At 37.1% G+C, this 21,063-nt stretch overlaps 1 protein-coding gene across 4 annotated transcripts in view; it reads left to right on the top strand.

The window, feature by feature from the left end:
- Positions 1-1,273: 1,273 nt before the first annotated feature.
- Positions 1,274-21,063, top strand: part of BLTP1 (bridge-like lipid transfer protein family member 1) — a 134,888-nt gene continuing 115,098 nt past the window's right edge. For 3 of the 4 annotated variants that reach the window (XM_016203311.2, XM_016203313.2, XM_016203312.2), the window contains exons 1-10: positions 1,275-1,538; positions 2,959-3,044; positions 8,019-8,148; positions 10,526-10,642; positions 11,865-11,943; positions 13,046-13,110; positions 15,359-15,545; positions 17,724-17,805; positions 18,168-18,361; positions 20,469-20,548. In XM_016203311.2, the coding sequence (XP_016058797.2) occupies positions 8,052-8,148; positions 10,526-10,642; positions 11,865-11,943; positions 13,046-13,110; positions 15,359-15,545; positions 17,724-17,805; positions 18,168-18,361; positions 20,469-20,548 (901 nt within the window). In that variant the 5' untranslated portion in view covers positions 1,275-1,538; positions 2,959-3,044; positions 8,019-8,051. Of the gene's footprint in view, positions 1,539-2,958; positions 3,045-8,018; positions 8,149-10,525; positions 10,643-11,864; positions 11,944-13,045; positions 13,111-15,358; positions 15,546-17,723; positions 17,806-18,167; positions 18,362-20,468; positions 20,549-21,063 lie in introns of all 4 variants that reach the window. The other variant, XM_087816473.1, reaches the window with a different exon arrangement.

Raw genomic sequence — 21,063 nt, forward strand, 5'->3', positions numbered from 1 at the left:
TTTGATTCCCAGTCAGGGCACATGCCTGGGTTGCGGGCTTGATCCCCAGCTGGGGGCCTGCAGGAGGCAGCCCATCAATGACTCTCTCATCATTGATGTTTCTATCTCTCTCCCTTTCTCTCTCTCCCTTCCTCTCTCTGAAATCAATAAAGATATATTAAAAAAAAATTGGATGTTATCAATGTACATTTTTGAGTCAACTTCTTTGGGTCACAGAGTGTCTAGATATGTGGTCACACATTATTCTGTTTTTTTCTGTGAGAATGTTTTTGGATGAGATTAACATTTAAATTAGTGGACTGAGTAAAGCAGGTTTACCTCCGTGATGTAGGTGAGCCTCATCCAGTTAGCTGAATGCACAATTGAACAAAAGTCTGACCCTCCTGAGTAAAAGAATTTTCCTGCCTGACAGCCTTCAAGCTGGAATATTAGCTCTCTGCCTGATAAGCTTTTAATTAGCTCTTTCTGGTTCCACATCACTCTACCATACCATAGATTCAAACCAGGACATTAGCTTCGTAGATTTTGGACTTGCCAGCCTCCATAATCACATAAACTGATTCCTTATAATAATACCACCCAGCCCCCCTCTATATATGATATAACCCTCGCTGTACCTCAGTTTTTCATTTGTGAAATGTAAAGAAATGGGGATAAGAGTGTTTAGTGCAGCCCTGGCTGGTGTTGCTCAGTATCGGCTTGCACACTGAAGGTTTTCGGGTTTGATTCCAGTCAAGGGCATGTCCCTGGGATGCAGGTTGGATCCCTGCCCCAGGAGGGGGGAGTGCGGGAGGCAACCGATTGATGTGTCTCTCTCACACATCGATGTTTCTCTCTCTCTCTCTCTCTGTCTCTCTCTCCCCCCACCCCCCTTCCTTCCTCCTTCCTTTCCACTCGATGGAAAACACATCCTTGGGTGAGGATTAAAAAAACAAAACAAAAAAATAAAAGAGTATTTACTTCGCAGGATTTTGAGAGGATTAAGTGCTTAGAACAGCGCCTGGTCCATACTTAACACTTTTTGCAATTGCAGGTCTACTCGTCTTACGCGCATATTTCACATCTGCTTCAAGAAACCAGAAAACTTCTGCGGAGTTAAAGACTCTTCCCCGCTTGTGCCACCACAATTCGTGCCTCACGGTCTAAGCCCCGCCCCCAGCCCTGCGAGGGGCGGGGCGGGGCGGGGCGGGGCGGGGCCAGCCGACTCCTGGGTAGGGCTGGGCCGGCTTGCCTGGAGGCGCAGGCGCCCTGACGTAGGACGTTAACAGTTGACGCAGTCGCAGAGCCGCCCGGCCCTAGCTCGGACCCCCGCCCCCATCTTCGTCCGCCTCCCTCTGTGTCAGTGGCCTGTGCCCGCGTCGGACCTTGGGCGGAGGGCTGGACCTGCGGCGGCGAGACCGGTTGGCGGGGCTAAAAGGTGTGGGCGCGCGCAGAGCTCCGCAGGCCGCGTACGCTCGGCTCTCCTGCCGCTGCCCAAGGTCCTTGGCGTCCTCCGATGAGAGGCCGGACGGATCCGGGCCGCTCCGGCGCTCGCCCAGGTGAGGGGACGGGACCGGGTTCGGCTGGGTTCGGGTGGGCAGCACTCTGTCCAGCGTCTCTGGACCTCAGGCGGGTCGGAGTTGGGGAGGTTTGGCTTCGTCTCGGCTGCCTGCTGCGGTGTCGACACATCTCTTAGTCTTTTGGTATCCCTACCTGAAGCCTTGGGACCTGCACATCGATGTCGAAGGTCAATGGGAAGGCCTGGAAGGGCCCTGATGTCCGCTGGTGGGGTTTCCGATGCCCCAGCGGCCGGCGCGGCCGGTGAGGAGGCAGTGGGCGGCGCCCGCTTGCGGGTGTGGCCTCAGCTGGAAGGACTGTGCACCTGCAGGCTGCAGCTTCAGCCCTGCTAGCACCTGGTTGCTGGAGACTGCAGACTGCTTAGCATAGGGTCGACTGTCCCAGGACGGTGGAGCATTAGAACCCCCCTTTGCTCCCCAGGCATGGTGTGTTATGTATTCTGAATTGGTGCTTGCTGAGTCTGCACTATGGGAGAGTACACATTTCAGCGGAAACATTATCTTGGTCAAAGGGAGGTGAAAGGAAGTAGATTTTCCTCTTCAGAGTTATTAGCTGTCTCCCACCCACCACTGCACTGGTCTTAGTTTTGACTGTAGAAAGATAGGGACGCTGGTTAAAGGGAAAGAGTTCTTGTAAATTTCCCTTGTAAGGAAATCATGGTATTGGAACTGTCCAAGTGTGTAAGTTTCAGCTGGTTTCCTGTTGCTGCTTTCACTCCGTTTACGGCAATAAAGTTGATTTATTCTAAGTTAAGTAGACATATAAAGTATAAAAACAGATGAATTTACTAGGATATGTATCTTATAAAACCAGTGAGTGGTACATTATGTGCGTATATTATCTCATGTAATCATCATAACAATGTTATCATGTAAGGCCTATTATTCTCATTTTACTGATGAGAGAACTAAAGCCCACAGCCCTAAGAAACAACTTGTCCAAAGTCAGAGCTGTGATTTAAACCAAGTGATCTGGCTCCAGGTTACAGCCCCTTAATTAGTATGATTTTCAGGGTGATTTTCATATGATAAGGAGTGTGCTAGGTGCTGGGAATAGGAAGGAAGCTGAGGAGCTGTTCTTGCCAGCAGTTTGAGAACTTTTTCAAGGCCACACTTTGAGAATGTTTTAAAGGTAGGATTTGACCTCTAGAACCCTCTACCAAAATCATACTCTTTCCATAAGTACAGTAAGTAATTTTCAAATGGTTGGTAGGCCATAGTTTGGATTCTAGATTTAGGAGTATTTCTTGTTTGGAAACTTTAAAGAATGAAATGTAGAATTGAACTAACATTAAAGACTTTCACGCAGGTATAATCAAATCATTTAATCTGAGTTGGTAAAAATGCTGGTAAAGCCAGAATATCTTGTATAATTGGTTGAAATGCTTTTTTTTTTTTCCAGGTTTGTTAAGATGAAACACTTCAGATGGGCTTTCTGAAGATAAGGAGAAGGGAAAACAACATTGAAGACGCTGGGAATAAAAATGGGTAAATATTTTGGCTAAGTCAGAAAAAAATGTAATTTCCAATTAAAGCTCAGGTAGAGGAAAGCTTTGGACTTTCTGTTTCAGTTGTGTTTTGATCTGCTTCAGTGGTCGAGGAGTGAGGGTTGGGTGGTGGTGGTGTATAACTTGACCTGCCAATCATGTTACTTGACTTTGGAACTACTGATACCTGACTGACAGTTGAGTCATGTGCTGAGCTTGTGTATTGGAAGAATAAGGCCACGGAAAGCTTTGTCTTGATTCTCTATCGAGTGTCGCTATTCTTTTCTCTCTTTTGTGAGCACATTAATCTGCCTGTGTTATAAAGGGTTTTAAAAAGAAATGAAAATTAGTTGACTTTTGGTTTGTTCTTCATAGAATAGTGTGTGTGGTTGAACTCAAGTATATTTCTTACTACGAGTTCTATGGAGAATAGTAGAAGATATGGTTAAACATGATTAAGAAACATTTAATTCATTTGAAGAATATTTAAACAGTACCATATGTCATGCATTATTTCAGACTTCTAATAATAGAGTAGTGGTTTTCATGCCCGGAAGAGTGCTAGAGTAGGGAATTTTTTTCTAGAAGGTAATATTTTTGTGAACCCATACATTTTCTTGATTTTATATGCAAGGATGTTTTTGGTTTATGTAAAAGACTGGGAAAGCATCACTGTGTAGCCATATGGTAGATGTTTGTATTTATAATAAATCTTTCATATAATTTTAATTAATAAAGGAAGGTACTCTATTAGTGCTACTTTAAGGTACAGTGGGAAACTAGGATTCTTGCACACTTCATATTAGCATACTGTTTTTCATGTTAAAGACTGATAGAATTTCAAAATTTCATGGGAGGTTAAGAAAATTAACTCTTTAATTTGAGGAAATTTCAGGGACTTTACATGTGACAAATAGAAGTGACATGGTCAGATAGGCAGTCTGGATGATGAATTGGAGAGAGATGAACTTGAAAGCATAGCGATCAAATGGAATCTGTGTAATAAAACCAGGTGGCAAATGAGAACCAGAAGTAAAGCAGGGCAAATGGGAATTAGGGGATGGAGATGATTAGACAGATGCAAAGGAGATAGAATGGGTAGGATTTAGTGGGCTTGAGGAAAAGTGGAGTCAGGGCACTTCCTAGTCACTGTCATGTTCAAGCATATAATATTTAATAAGTACTTGCAGGGTAAATGGAATGGATTACCTGATGTCTGGCTTGGGAAACTGAGTGGATTCTGGAGCCATTTCTGAGGGAGAATAGGAAGAGCAATAGATTGAGAACTTGGTTGGAGCAGATAAGTTCATTTGGGAGCTATTGTATTTGGGCCTCTGCAGTTTCCACCAAGAAATGTCATTAGGCAGTTGTGTATATGGATCTGAGTTAGGAAGACCTATCTGAGGTATAAATTGTGGAGTCTCAGTTTATAGGTGATAGTTAAACACAGTGCAAATGGACGAGATCGCCCAGGGAGAACATGTGGAGTAATAGAAGTGAGGATTGGGTACACTAATACTTAAGGGTCAGGTGGAAGAAAAACACACCTCAAAGGAGATGGGGTGGGCAGGGAAGTAGGAAATCAGGAGAATCACATAAGTCAATGGAAGAACTGAGTTTGGAGGAAAGGAATGAATATTAGACATCTTTGAGACATCAAATAAAATGAGGACAGCAGAAGTATCCATTGGACATATCAGTTAAGAAGTTGTTGACCTGAGCAAGAGCAGTTATACAGGTGGAGCCAGTTCACACTGGGTAAATGATGAGGACATTGAAATACCTAATGCCATTTACTCTTTCAGCAAATTTGGTTTTAAGTAGAATAGAGAGAGGGTAGCTAAAGAGATGTATTTGAGAGAGAGCTTTTGTTTTTTAAAGGTATGAGTGATATGAATACATTTACAATACTTGCTGAGGATAAAAGCCATCAGGAAGAAAATATGAAGATAGCAGAATGAGGAAGAATAATTGGTAAAGCTGATTACTGACCAAGCTGGAAGGGATGCAAGTCAGAGTTACCTTAGATCGACTTCTGCCAAGACAGGAAGTAGGGAGGTGGTGATGATTATGGACACAGATAAATTGGTAGGAGGCAGAGTAGAGATTGCTTTAGAGTCCATGCAGGAGACTCCCACTTATGGTAGGAATAGGAAATGGTTTGCTCATGGGATTGGTAGCCTTTTTGGGGTGGGCTTGCTGACTCCTGATCTTTTCGTAAGAAGGAGGAGAGGAGAGTGAGGGTAGTTTAGCTTAAGATGACAGTTATGAACCATCTGGGTAGAGATACTTTGCAGATATCTTACAAAATTACCTTTCTTATACTTTGTATTAGTTATCTGTTGCTGAGTAACAAATTATCCCAAAACTCGGTGGCTTAAAACATTAATTATATCAGAACTTGGGTTGCTAAGCTGATTACTTCTGGTTTAGGGTCTAAGAGGTTATAGCCAAGATCTTGGCTGGGACCCCAGTTATCTGGGGACTCAGTTGGGCTGGAGGAATTGCCTCCATGATGGTTCACTCACATGGCTGTTGGCTGGAGGCCTCAAATCTGTACCATGTGGGCCTCTCTAGGGCTTCTTACGTGTCCTAACAAGGCAGCTGATTTCCTCAGAACAGATAATCCTAGAGAGAGAGCAAGGAGGAGGCCGTGATGCCATCTGTGACCTAGTCACACACCATTGTTTCTGCCATACTCTTTTAGAATTGTATCATTAAGTCCAGACCACATTTGGGAGGGAAATTAATTACTCCACCTCTTGAAGGGAGGAAGATCAAAGAATTTTGGACATATTTTAAAACTACCACATACCTTCTATCAATAGTCAATTTACTTAGGGAACAAAGTTCTTTAAAAATATGTAGATATAGCCTTTATGACCAGGTAAGAGGAAGGTGCAGAAAAGTGATGAGGGTTCAGTTGGATTTGGTTCACTTCACTGACTCCATAACTTGCTGTGTTACTGCTGTGGTTATTTAAAACAAAAATGACTGCTGATCTTTGATTTAATGGATGACCCCTTTAGAAGGAAAAGTGCCATAGTGGGCAAAATATGAATTCCTTCTTATACCAAAGTATAAATTTTGGTAACATTTGTATTAGCTCCTAAACTAGAGTCTAGAACTCCAGAGGAAGGAACTCATTTTTCATAGAAAAGAAATGGAAAACCAAGAGATTGTTACCGATCTCAGTGAACATAAGTGATGATAAGAGGTAATAGAACACATAGACTCTGAAGCCAGACAGTCTAGGTTATGATCCCAGGTGGGCCCTTAGCTGTGTTTGTACTTAGCTTCTGCCAGTTTTCTCATCTGTAAAATGGGGAATTGTAAATGGATAGTTATTTGTGATGGTTTGATGAGTAAATACATGTACAGTGTTTGGAACAGTGCCTGTTCACATAGTAAGCAGTTAATAAATGTTAGACATTGGTATGGGAGCTCTATTTTCATGGTGAGCTGATTCCATATAATTAACATTTCAAAGAGTAAGATAACATCGACCAAAATGTTTAGAGTCTAGACTTTAAACTCTCCACCTTATTTGTCCTTTGTGAAGCATGTTTCTTTTTTCTTTTTTTTAAAAAAATATATCTTTATTGATTTCAGAGAGAGGAAAGGAGGGGGAGAGAGAGAGATAGAAACATCAATGATGAGAGAGTCATTGATCAGCTGCAGCCCAGAACCTGGGCAAGTGCCCTGACCGGGAATCGAACCCCTATCTCCCAGATCCTAGGTGGATGCTCAACTGCTGAGCCACACCCAGCCGGGCTGTGAAGCATGTTTCTATCTAGCTCCATATCCATTTAAAGCACTGTGTCAGATGTCACCAGTAGTATTATATGTCATATTCCTGAAGTAGCCTTTAAAAATTTTTTTTTACATAAAAGTTCAGTTTCAATTGGAGCAATATTTTCAGCTCATAGGAATTGGCTATTAAATGAATCTGTTGAACTCTTTGCATAGCAACATTCTAATAAAAAATACTTTCTTTGAACTTGATATGAGGAGAGTGTTGGTGAACACATGTGACCAGTTTTTTCCTCCCTCTCTCCCCACATCCAAAGACCCTATTTTGTTGGGTGGCTAGTTTGAAGATGTGTTGGGGAAAGTGAGGTTTGCTATAGTGCAACATTTTTGTCAGGTGATACTTCTTAGATGTAAAACATTCTTCCATATATAACATGAAGAACCATTTTTGTAGTGGGGCTTTTATGATACTCCTTGGTCTGGTTGTTAAAGCAAAAGTCATGTAATGAATTAGTTTACACTAATAACACATGGTAATAATTAATGGTAGCTATTATTGACTTACTCTAAAGTTATCTTTGTATTTTAATTGGGAATAGTGTCTAATGCTTTATTTAAAGGAATGGATGGTGGAATTTTAGGCCTTGTATCCTGATGTTGAGTGGTAGTGTGTGAGGGCTCCCCATTCTGGCCTCTGTACTCCATTTTAAATGAGGTTTCCCTTCATTAATTTTTACCATACTTAACTCCCTTCTTATTGTTGAGATAAATATTTTTGCATATATTTCAGAATAATGATGTCCTTTTTATTTGGATCCAGAGTAACTGACCCTGAGTCCCTACTCATACTTAGAATGGTGAAATCAGGACATTAAAAACATGATTTGCCCTGCCGGGTGTGACTCAGAGGTTGAGCATCGACCTAGGGTTCTGGAGACAGAGGTTCGATTCCCAGTCAGGGCACATGCCCGGGTTGCGGGCTCGATCCCCAGGGGGTGTGTGCAGGAGGCAGCCGATCAATGACTCTCTCATCATTGATGTTTTTCTCTCTCTGTCTCTCCCCCTTCCTCTTTCTGTAATTTTGCATTCTTATCATTGAAGGAACAAGAATGTGATTTAATAAACTTCCATATTTATTAAATTCATGTTTTTTCCCCTTACATGATTTTCCTTGCAGATTAATAAATCTCTGATTCTAAATTTAACCTTTGAACTCTTTTAGACCTTTAGATGCTGCCCTGGAAAAACTTTAGTAATGGATCAAAGGAAGAACGAGAGTATTGTTCCTAGTATCACACAATTAGAAGATTTTCTTACAGAACACAATTCCAATGTTGTGTGGCTCCTCGTTGGTACGTAGAATGTATTTTCTTATATATTACTGCTTTTTATGGATGGAATAACAACTGCCAAATTTTGAGCAGTGGTTGGCTGAGGTTGGAATGCTTAAATGCCATTTGTCTATGTTTTGGAAAGAAGATTTAATTTATGTTTCTATGAATTTGCTCTAGGAGCTGCTCTGGAAAACTTTTCTTAGGCTGCCTCCCTGTCCAACTCAGGGGAGGGGGAGGAGAGACATTGTAGTTACCTTCTCTTCCTGTTTTCAGGCCCACTTCCTATCCCTATCCCAACACACAGACACACACACACACAGACACACACACACACACACAGACACACACACACACACACACTTTTGTTTGCTTTGTTATAAAAGTGATAAATCCTTAAGGTAAAATAGAATGTATATGTGCCTATTTAACCTCATCTCTTTCCTCACTCCTTACCCACTTGGCAGTGGGCTCTAGTAATAACTTTTTTTGTCTAATATTTCAAAAGTTTTCTAGGTGCATACAAATAATACAAAAGAGTGTATAACTAAATGGCAGAGAGACTGATGGAATATGAGTGAATAAATGTATATGATCAAATGAAAGAGAGAAATACTAACAATAATATCTAGGAAGGAAGAGATTCCTGTAGCTAATACCCAGGAAGTGTTTGCGGAAGAACATTATTTGATTTGAATTTTGGGGTAGAAATTAAAGTATGGAGAAGCAAATAGGAAGAGTTAGATGGGGTAAGAGAGGAAAAGGAGGCTAGTGATACTTACTGAGCATGTGGCTTCCCACTGAATGCTTAGAGCAAACTTATGAAGGTAGGCGTTATTCTTTTCCTTTAAACATGTTGGGGAATTGAGGCCCGTAAGGATCAAATGATCAGATTACACGGCTGAGCGTGTGCTTATACTTCTTTCATGATACCACAGGAAAGGTGGTAGGGACTCAGGTAGAGGGGAAGTGTATTTAGAAGGAATTATAATCTCATTAATTGTAGGATTGGATTACCAGTTAAACTTCGAGTTCTATTTTTCTAATGGATAAATGTAAACTATTATAAATTATTATTAATGAAAGCCAATACAAAAGTAAAATGAAATGCAAAACAGTATGAAATAGGACTTCATAAAAGCAGCATTGAAAATTACCTTTTAGTTTAATCAAGGGCAGAAACATTCCTTATTTCCTATCTGTCCCTTCTATTACCCAGAGTTTCTTTTTTCTGTTGTTTACAACTCCTTTAAGGAAAAAACAGCAGCAACAACCAGAAAAACATTGAGTGATTGTTTAATCTTGCTATTTTACTAGTGGCCTATGATAATTGAAGGAAGTGGGGGCATGACACAATGAAAAGGCCACAGTTCCTAGGTTGTTTAACACTAGAAGCATACTGTCTTAGCAAATACCTTATGCTTTCCTGATTGGCCCACAACAACCTGCTGTTGACACAGTGATTTACAGTAAGTAAGAATAATGATATATCATCAAAATAATTTTTCAAAAGAATTATTCTAGAAATAATTTTTATGGACACATCATAGTACTTGCTACATGATAGCTATTACCATCAATCTAAGCTACCCTATGAAATATTGTATAAGTGACTGCCTTGTTTTATCTTTATTAAATGATTTTTTTAAAAACTTAATTTGATGTTGCTAAAAGGTTGCACATGTTACATTGCTTTACATTATTTTGTCCTAATTTAGAAAATAATTATAGTTTTTAAATGGATAAGTTAAAAATTTATTATCAGAAAATGCTTTCTTGTGTTTTATCTTTTGTATATTCATAAGCTAGTTTTTTTTTGGAATATTATAAATTTTATAAGTGACTATAAATTTTATGACAAATGGTCAATTTGCAATATCATTTATGGTAGCTTATTCAGTAAAAGTAGGCATTCTTAAAAGGTTATTGTCTTATCGATTATAGCAAAGTAGTATGAGATATTCTATTTTATATAAATATGCCATTAAGTGGGCTAAATTCCTACTTATTTCCATTACTTTTTTAAAAGCAGAGTTTATTGATTTAAAAAAATCATTAATTTTCTTTCTTTTCTTTTTTTTTAAACATATTTTTATTTATTTCAGAGAAAGGAAGGGAGAGGAAGAGAGAGATAGAAACATCAGTGATGACCGTCATTGATAGGCTGCCTCCTGCACGCCCCTCACTGGGCATTGAGCCCAAAACCCGGGCATGTGCCCTGACTGGGAATCGAACCATGATCTCCTGGATCATAGGTCGATGCTCAACCACTGAGCCACGCCCGGCTGAGCCCTAACAGTTTTTTTTTTAGACCATTTACTAACAAAATCATCTTTTACTTACTAAAATATTAAGGTGATTGAAAGTGACATCCTTTTGCTTTTTTTTCCCCCAACAGCTACCATTTTATCCTGTGGTTGGATTATTTATCTCACATATTATAATTCTCGGAATGTTGGTCTTATTTTAACATTGGTTCTCAACAGATTATACAAACATGGCTATATCCATATTGGTGAGTTTGAGTGACCCAGCTTTTTTTCTTCTGTGTAATCTTGAGTTGTATATTATAAAGTTATGTCTTATAAACAGGTAGTAGCTTTAGAAATTTATCTTTGTTTCATGAAGGGATTTCTCTCATGCAGCACTCTGTGACAGTTTATGCCCTTTACCTCATTCTTTCTTCTTTTCTTCGTTCTGACTGCCAGAACAGTGTAAAAATAGTATCAATCAACCCTGCTGAACGCTTTGATCCTGAAGTTAAGTTTCATAGATTCCTAAACATTTTTTGATTAAGACAAAAAAACTGGGCTATAAATGACAATCAGTGGCTGCCATACTGAATGTGCTCTGATCAGGTGTACAACATTCTAATTGAGTAGTTAAGCATAAATTTTCAAATTAAAGCAGAAATTTTAATTTTGTTTCTCCATCATTCTTATTTCTTAAAGTGTTTCCATAGTTACTTTTGATTTTTTTGTTTATAAAAGATGCTCATGAAAATAATTTGAAAAATATAGATATAAAATATGGAAATAGAAATTTTTTCTTGATTTCACCATCCAGAGAAAGTTTCTAATGCTCAGTGAAGTATTTGCTGTTTTGTTTTTTTTCTTAAAGTAACCCGTACTTTAAAGATCTGTAAGTTGGAATCATCTTGTGTATTTTATTTTGTGGCCTGCTTTATTAATGTAGTTCTGACTACTTATAAGTGGGAGGTTTGCCTTTAGATAGGAGGGTGTATTAGGAAGTTATACATTCTGGAAAGTCCTAAACCAGTGAGAAAGGGGGAGGGGGACATTGAATAGAACCATTCTAACCTTCCCTGGAGTTGAATGCCTCTTAGTGGACATGAACTTCTCAAACATAAATAGTCTTCCATTAATTTGATGCAGTGACTGGTTCTTGGAATAATGGAGAAAAATGGTGAATTAATCACTGCTTTGGATTTATTTAATAGTTGTGCATAATTAAGGGAATTAGTCATATGAAGCAACTATTAAAACTAATATTCTCATATGGTTATTTAGTAGCTCAGTCCATAGTGATGATACTTGTGGCTCTTTTTCAGAAAAAATGATTAGTAAGGCTATAAAGATATCAGGAAGGGAGTCAGGAGAGAACATTTAATTATTGAATAAATTGAATGCTAAGATTATTTTTAAGTGTTAAGGGCTCTATTATCTATCAAAACAAACTAATTGCTGTTTTTTGTTTTTGTTTTTTTCCTATAACAGGCTCCTTCTCTTTCTCTGTTCTTTCTGGAAAAGTCATGGTTCGTGAAATCTATTACATTACAGAAGACATGTCTATTAGGTAAAAACTAAAAACAAAAACAAATAAAAGAACCTATCTTAAACTTGAAATATTGAAACAATTTTCTAACTATGTTACTTTATTTAGTATTACTTGGTTCTTCAAATAAAACCATAGATCAGAAATCATTTTTTCAGTAAATCAAACCTAGTGAATTAATGTTTTAAAATGTTTCTATCAGTGGATTAATTTAGCTAAGGTTTAGACTGGCAAAAAGTTTACCGAATAGCAGCATATAGAAAGCAATAATCTCATTTCATTCCAGGATGAAAAATTGAGCCATTAAATTACCTGATCATTTCTGTTGTAGCATTCATGGTGTTCATTTGTTATATAATATAAGGATCACAGATGCTGATAACTCTCACCCATTAGATCCTTATTAGTTTTTAGAATTGTTTAGCATCTGTTAACAACTCTAATTTTACTTTAAGAAGGAAACATAAATCTGAATATAATAAATGATAATGTTTGATATGTTCTCTCTTCTGTAAGCTTTGAAAGAAAAGCTTACTCTATTTTTGTGACCCCCTTAAAGTGTATTACTTAGATAGAACTTGGAAATTTTTGAATTATTTGAGAGATGCTAGGATTTGGCAAAACTTACACTTCTCTTAAAACAGTGGAGGCAACTTCTTTGTGAGTCTAAAATTATTTCCAAATTAAAAGTAAAAGGTAAGATGCTATATGTTCAGCCTTTTGGGCATGAGGTGATACATCATTACAGGAATGAAGGAATATCTTTAAAAGTTCCCCCTAGTGTGCTAATGTCCCCCTTTCCAGATTTGGCTTTTTGTTTATGTAGTTTTTATACCATTAAAAAATATTTATAAAAGGAAAGGTTTTCTGTTAGCACTTCATTTTCCTGTTGAATGTAATCCAGTATCATGTTTTATCTGAATAGGAGAATCTAATTTAGACCTGTGCAAGTCCCCTTTTCCTTTTTAACTGGGAGAGTATGAAACATTTAGGTATGCACGTGTTCTGTTGAGAATTTTTTGTTTCCTTATTCATTATCAATTGTCTGCCTTTTATAATAACTAATCAATAATCAAGTTAAGTAAATTCTTAAGTTTTCATTTTTGTAATTTATCTTGCATAGAATTCAAGATGGATTTATAATTTTTCGGTGGTGGAAAATGTATAACCCAAAGCAGAAGCAGCATGGTGAGTTTTCATTTCCTTCATGTGTTTGAAATTGTTAATCATACAATCAGTTTTCATTTATGGGTATTATAATAGATAAAAATATTTTTAAAAGCTTTAGACTTGGTAAAACTCTGATTTTATCATCAGTTGGCTGAAATCCTTGACCAGCTTTCCTCTTGCCTGTTAAATTGGTTTACTTTAGCTGATTATTTTTCAGGGTCATCCTCAGATGACCCTTACCCACATGTCTAGCCTTATCACGTGTTACATCTGCGAGCCTGACCCATACTGGGGGTAAATGGCCTTCTCAGCACCCTTTAATCATTCTACTAAGACACTTTTCTGTGTATTAGCTTCGGTGCCTTTACTCATACTTATACCTGACATTGCTACTAATTCTCATTTATCTGGTATGATAAGGATGACAGAAAATGGGAAATGCAGACTCTAGAATTTCTTCTTGTTCTGCTTTTATCATCAGAATTTTACCGTCTCAGAATTTTCTCCCCAGTTATTTCATAGCTCTGTTAGTACTCTGGTCTGTGGCCCTGACCCTCCTACTCAGTATTAACCAGACCAGGGGTTTCAAGGAGAGTAGACCTTGTCTTTACTCTCTTGAATAGCTAGGCTTTGGAGGGTGTGGCCAGCGTGTAAAGCACAGGCTTAGTAAGGGAATAGGTTTGGGGGGAAATCAGGTGTTTGGTTGATGTGTCACGTGTGAGATGCCTGTTAAGACGCTACATTGGAGATGTCTGAGTACGCTGCTGGACATCTGACTCTGGCATTTTGGAGAGAGGTTGTGAATGATTACTGAGGAAAGGCTTAAACCTAATGAGGGCTAGAGTTTGATTTTTCTCATTTAAAAATGGATAATGATATTTATCACCGTCAAGTCTTAGAATACATATGTATCCATCCCATGAATTAAAAAACTGGTGTGTTTCCTGTTCTTTTTATTTTAAAGAATTTGATCTACAGCAAGAAAAAGGGGCAAAACTCTTGGTATGATAGTGTAGGAGATTGTCTTAGCTTTTAGTCATATGAGAAATCTGAAGAAATAGGAGGGAACATAGGTATTTTAAGAATACCAGAAAGGTTAGAGCTCCCAAACATTAGTTTTTTGAAGGATTGTCGCCCCTCCCCCCAAATCAGTTATCTTAGGAGGTAATTAGGGAAAAAACCAGGATTGGAATAGAACTGAAAGTATAACTGTGAAAAATTGAATGATGTTGATTGATTTTTTCTTAGTTTACTTTTGAAATATGAGTGGTAGTGTATTTTCCATTTAGTAATTTAAATTTAAATTTATATTTATTTAGGGTTTTTGACATTTCATATGCTTTTTTGCTAATAACTTGAGAAGAAATTAATTTTGGTGAAATTTGGTACCTTATTACAGATATATACATCATATTTAAACCACAGCTTAAGGTACTAAAATGAAAGTTAATAACAATTCTCTTTACCCAGTTTTAAAAATTAAACTGTTCTAACTGGTCATGTCTAATTTTAATTGCCTTACATTGAACTTGTTCTGTAGGGATAAAAATGGACAAAGGTTTAAAAAGAAGTCTCAAAAAACACATGTACTATTTATAACAAGAGAAGGCACTGACTGTGGTACCTTTCTGTTGAGCCTCTTGGTTAACACGGGATGCTCTGTCTTGGATTATTTCCTCAGCAAAAACAAGTGCCCATCTATCACTTTATAGATGGATTTGTGAATTACTATTGTTACTTACATTTAATGTAATTATGTTTTTTATTTGAAATTGTTTGAAGTCTAAATAAAATCTTTGTTTTAGTATTGGGTAGTTTTTAAAAACAAACTAGTATTTTATAAAAAATCCTACTTTCCATGAAGCAAAAGTTTAAATACTGATGTGTTGTCTAAATGCATTATACTTTGAACATTTTACTAATATTTTAGTATAAATTTATGGCTATATTAGGGTAAAGTTTTACTTTTACTCTGTAAATGGCACTTTTCTATTCTTAAATTCTGGCATTAGACAACCAGAATCTAGAAATTTAGGCTGTTTTTGGAATGCTAAATTAAAAAGCTATAGTAACATCAGCTTTTTTCCCTTTTTTTGTCAGTGTTTTATATGTATTTTAAATATGATTCTCTTTATCATAGAATTCTGTTTTAAAATAAATCATTTAAGTTACTTTAGCTGTGAAAAAAAGATTTGAAAAAACTTTAAAGTTTTTAAAAAGTTGACCAAGAACTTTTGTGTCTATGTGTATGTAATTGTGTCTTTAGATCCAAAGGCAGAAACCAGGTTATATATCACAGTCAATGACTTTGAATTTCATGTCTACAATCGTTCGGATCTTTATGGACGTCTTCAAGAATTATTTGGTTTGGAGCCAACAATAATCCCACCCAAGAAAGAAGATGATAAAACACGGGAAAATGGAAGAACAAGAACCCAGTCCAAAATTGAAAGGTTCATTGTCACACTTGAATTTTATTAATCTCCAACATGTAAACATTCACTTTTTCATTTCTGGTATATAGGAAAGTGACTCACTTTTATAAGTTATTACCCTTGTATCCTGCAACCTTGCTGTAATCACTTATTAGTCCTATGAAGTTTTTTTGATCATTTCTTTTAGACTTTCTGCATAGACAGTTTTATCATTTGTAAACAAAATAAGTCTTATTTCCCCCTTTCCAGTCTGAGTACCTTTTATTTCTTGTCTACTGCAATAGCCAGAACTTCCAAAGTTGAAAAGGAATGGTGAAATAGGACATCCTTGCTTTGTACTTAATCTTAATGGGAGAACTTCTAGATTCTTACCTTTAAGTATGATGTTAACTGTAGGTTTTTTTGTAGATACTCTTTATGAAGATGAGGAACTTTCCCTTATTCCTAGTTTACTGAGAGATTTTAATCATGAATGGGTGTTGGATTTTGTCAAATGCTTTTTCTGTATCTAGTGATATGATCATTTGATTTTTTGGTTTTAAACTGTTAATGTTAATTTATTTTTGAGTGTTGAACAGCCTTGCATACCTGAGTTTTTTTTTTAAAGTAGATGATGAGGACATTTATTCTCAATTAAATATTTAATGGATATTATGTGTCAGGCACAGAGCTGAGGTACTGGTGATGCTGGGAATATGACAACTCTTCTGTCTTTATGGAATTTATAGCCAAGTATGGGAGTTAGAACCATTAATAGGAAATTTTAGTGCAAAAAGTGTTGCCTCAAGGACAAAAGTAGATTTCTGTGGACATACATAGAAGGATCAGGAGGGCTGGGACTTGAAGGGTTGTCAATCAGTTAAGGAAAGGTGGTGATGAAGAGTCTTCCATAGAGAAGAAACATTACATGCAATAGGGAAGTTACTGAGGCTGCAGTAGATTATTTGAGATGGGGCTAAATTAGACTAAAATATTAGTAGGATGGGGAGGAGGCTCCTCCCCCCCCCCAGTCAGTAATGCTGTGATGTGATTGGAGGGAGGTAAGACTGGAGGCGGGGAGACCAGATGGAAGGATATTGTAACAATTCATCAGCTGCATTGGTAGCTAGGGGAAGGGGACAAGGGGACAGACTTAGGCGCATGAGTCCGTGACAGTGGTAGATTATATGCGGAGAAGGAGGAGGAAGGGTGATCAGCAGGGAATCAGCGTTTCTAGTGTAAGCAGCGGTCAGGGAAGGAGGAGGTTAGGGTTGTGGTGGGGTCTGTTTTGAATTTAGTTTTTTTAGTCCTCACCTGAGGATATTTTTCCATTGCTTTTAGGTAAAGTGGGAGGGAGGGAGGGCAAAGGAGGGGAGAGAGAGAGATCGATGTGAGAGACAAATCTGTTGTTTGCCTCCCAAAAGTGCCTGACCAGGGCCAGGAACAAACCAGCAACCCAGGTATGTGCCCTTGACCGGGAATCAAACCCGCAGTCCTTCGGTGCACAGGCTGATGCTCTGCCCATTGAGCTGCACCAGCCAGGGCTTGAATTTAGTTTTAAGCACTGAGGGTCACCTTCGTGGAGTTGGCCTCAGAAGTTTCTTTTAGGAGATAATGGGTTATTGAAGAGATATGCCTCAAGTTGTCATCCAAAATCTTTAGTGAATTGCTGTGAACTTTTCATTTCTTAAATTTTGTGTACTTTGTGTGTGGCCAATTTTTTTTCTTATTCTTGGCTTGTCATTTTCATTTTATTGAGAGGAACTTATTGTGGCACAAGGTGGTGGGAACAGGGAAGGAAAGGATCAGCTCAGTTGGCAGAAATGCTCAAAACAGTAGAAAACATCAAAGTGGCTTTTGCCGTGTCATTTGTTTTAATAATAGTTTTGACTGTCTTGTAAAAGGTTATGTTGTAGTGTGGTGGGCATGATGGTAGATGTAATGACAGCATCTCATAATTAGCACTTTTGACATTAAAGCTTGTCATTCTAAGAAGGTAGTTTTGTTATTACAGTTTGCCAATCTAAAAACTGACACGTGACTGAGTGCATTCCATGAGACATTTTAGGGCTATTAGTTTTCTGTTAGATGGTCTCTGATTTACTAGAGCCATCATTAGATGGAAAGGTACAGCTGGTATTAATAATGTATATTTTGAGGAAGTCAACTGTATCCTCAGGTTTTTAAGTCTTTCTATGTCAATTTTTCTTTTTTCAGAGTTAAAGTAAAAACAGAATCTCAGGACCCCACATCTTCATGGAGATCACTTATTCCAGTCATAAAGGTCAATGTGAGCACAGTAAGTGATTCTGCTACAATTAATGTTTAGTGGGTTAACAATGAAACATTTTATTTTTGCAAACATTTTCACTTAAGAAAAGAAAGTAATTTTGTAGTTTTTTGGGTTCCAGTTTTCATAAAGTGTGAAAGAATTATTTTAACACCAATACAATTTTAGCACAAATTATTAGACCTGAAAGGCTATTTATTCACAAGTACTTAAATCTCCTTAAACCCAGGTCTAAATTGATCAGTGGAGTAATTTAAATATAGACAGTGCTAAAGTAGAATCATGTTGCTTGAAAATGTTTGTTATTAGGTCAGCTAAGGAAAAAAGTATAGCCTGAATAGTATGGCACAATATCGCTTATCTTTTTGTAGGGTCGCCTGGCCTTTGGAAATCATTACCAACCTCAGACTCTGTGTATCAACTTTGATGATGCTTTCTTAACTTATACTACAAAACCACCTTCCAGTCATCTTGACCAATTCATGCATATTGTGAAAGGAAAGCTTGAAAATGTTCGAGTCATGCTTGTTCCTAGTCCAAGATATGTTGGTCTTCAAAATGATGAGTAAGAACATCTTACATATGTCTAATAAAGATATCAATTAGATCTTTAGCATCCTTTTAATTTCTGTTACAAGTTGGGCAATAAGTAGGTATATTTCTCTATTAAATCAATTAATAGTGCAGTCCTGCTTTATAAGATAATTAGATATGCTATCCATTGGTAAACTCTACTTTTAAATATTTTTCTATAAGATTATGACTATAATTTTTTTTACCCTTTTCTTCTTCTTACTGTATTTGGGAAACTCATTTTGGGCAGTTAAGCCCTGGTATTTCATGTTAGAAAATGCACATTACAGGTAGGTTTTTATTTATAAAAGGGATGGATAAATAGTAAATTCAACAAATTCATTATAGTGGAGTGCCATTCTGAATTAATGAGAAGTTGAAAATGGAATCAGAATTACCCTTGGACAGCTGTTGAAGTTAGGATAGCCCAGTTAGGATGGAATTTGCTTGACATTCAAGTCCTGGGCAGTTTTCCTACTAGCTTTCCAGATTTTTCTTTTGTCTGTGAAGTGGCTGCTTGCATTCAGGAGACAAGGAGTATTAGTGACCCACTCTGGACTTGCCCTCATGATGGTGGGATGCTTCCATACAAGGGACTGGGATGCTGAGGGAACTCCAGGGCATGCCTTCATGGTGGGTTGCGGGCTCACAATGTCTACTCTTTTTGTGAGGAGACTGTTGTTGAATTTGTGTAATTTAGTATTCATAGGATGAGATTCCACTATGTCCCAGCATGTATCTTTGTGTTTAGGCAACATAAAGTCTATGAGGTCATGAGAAGCATGATTATTCCTTTTTAGTGCCAACTTTTAAAAAAAAAAGTCTTTATTAATTTTAGAGAGAGAGGAAGGGAGAGGGAGAGAGAGAAAGAAACATCGATGAGAGAGAAGCATCAATTGGATGCCTCCTGCATGCCCCCTACTCAGGATCGAGCCCACAACCTGGGAATGTGCCCTGGGACTGGAAATTAAACCAATGACCTCTTGGTGCGTGGGACTATGTTCAACCAACTGGACCACACTGGCCAGGGCTTTAGTTCCAACTTCTTGCTTTTAGATTTTCTGAGGACTGGCTGGAGTGGTAGAGAGGTTTCCCTCTGGAACCCCAATGATCTGCCTGGGCTCACTCTTCAGGATCAGGGGCTTTGCTCAACACATAATGCTGCATTTATGGCTAAAATTTGAATACTGCATGAATAAATAAATCTAGATTTTGTGAAAATTGCTTAAGAGAAAGATGAAAAACTGTTCTATTAATTTGTATAAAAAGATTTTAAATTTTATTTTTTACTCTTCAAAAGTGTGAAGATTCAATGATGATATTAAACATTAACCTTAAGATTTAATACATTTTAAGAAGAATGCTAAACTTGTGTGATTAAGTAATGATTGAGAAGTTAATTTTGATGTGGATGGAAGATATTGTGGTATATGACAAAGCAAAAAGTTAAAGCAATGAAAATTTAATGTTTTGTGGGAAAGTGATTGTAGAGAAACAGTCAATCCAGAATTTGAGTTCAAGGTGTTTGCTTTAAATTTGGTTCAAGTTGATTAAAGAAATATTCTTGGAAATAGGTAACGTAAAGTTGTTAACAAAAATAACATTTTTTCTTATTTAATGTTTCTGAAAGCTTATAGTACTTTTATTTTACAGATATATAAAATGACATTTCTTATTCAGTTTTGTAGTGTTATTAATAGAAAATGATTGAATTTTAAGTTTAATTTTAAATTTATTGTTGTAAATATAGAATATAATTATTCTATTCTGATGAACATTGTTTTTCCATTTTATTTAATTAAACTTTGCCTTAAGTGGATTTCTCTTATTCACAACTTTAAACAAAAAATGTGAGACAATTTTTTTGTTTTTTTCTATTGAATTAATTTACTGATTAAAAAAATTTCAGTACCATTTTATTATTTAGTCTAATATAGAATACAACTATGGAATAATTTATTATCTGTGAAAGATGTCTTCCCTTTTTAAGATGCTACACTTGATGCTTTTTTTGTTTTCACCTGTCACCACCATTAATTAGAACACTGAATATTTTATATTCTGGAGATGTACTTAGTTTGCCTTGCCCCTCCTTATAGACCACCGAGATTAATGGGAGAAGGCTTTGTGGTGCTGCAGTCAAATGATGTTGATATCTACTACTACATGGATGAGCCAGGTAGGACTTTTTGAAAGTATAGTTCATAGGTGCCATTCTGTTTCTTCTTTGAAATGGGATATTAGTAATATTTTAAGTCTCTTTACTTAGGATATTAATAAGCATCAATAAATGGTAAATGTGGATGTAAGAGTGCCTGCCTAAAAATACCTAAAAAATACCTGTGTCATTGTCAAAGTTGAATATGACTTTAATATTTCAGACCAAGAGAAAACGATGTTGTAATCTTTCCTTCAAATTCTATTTTATCAAATATACTTCAAAAATTGTGAATGCAAATGACCATGAGTAAAAACCTTTGAGAATATGGTGATGGTTAAGGTAGTTCATGTTAGTTAGAAGAAAAATTCACAGTGTGTTAGACTTGAGGTTTACCGTTTCAGGATTAAAATCCAGCCACCATGCTTCATGGGTGGTTTCCATTTTATAAAAGTTGCTAAACATTGGATTTGGCCCCCTTTTTCTTAGTTCTTATGTCTTTATACCTTTCAGGGGGTTAATGAGGTCAGAGTATT

Source organism: Miniopterus natalensis, chromosome 4 (assembly GCF_054644295.1).
Source record: "Miniopterus natalensis isolate mMinNat1 chromosome 4, mMinNat1.hap1, whole genome shotgun sequence".
NCBI classification, from domain to species: Eukaryota; Metazoa; Chordata; class Mammalia; order Chiroptera; family Miniopteridae; genus Miniopterus; species Miniopterus natalensis.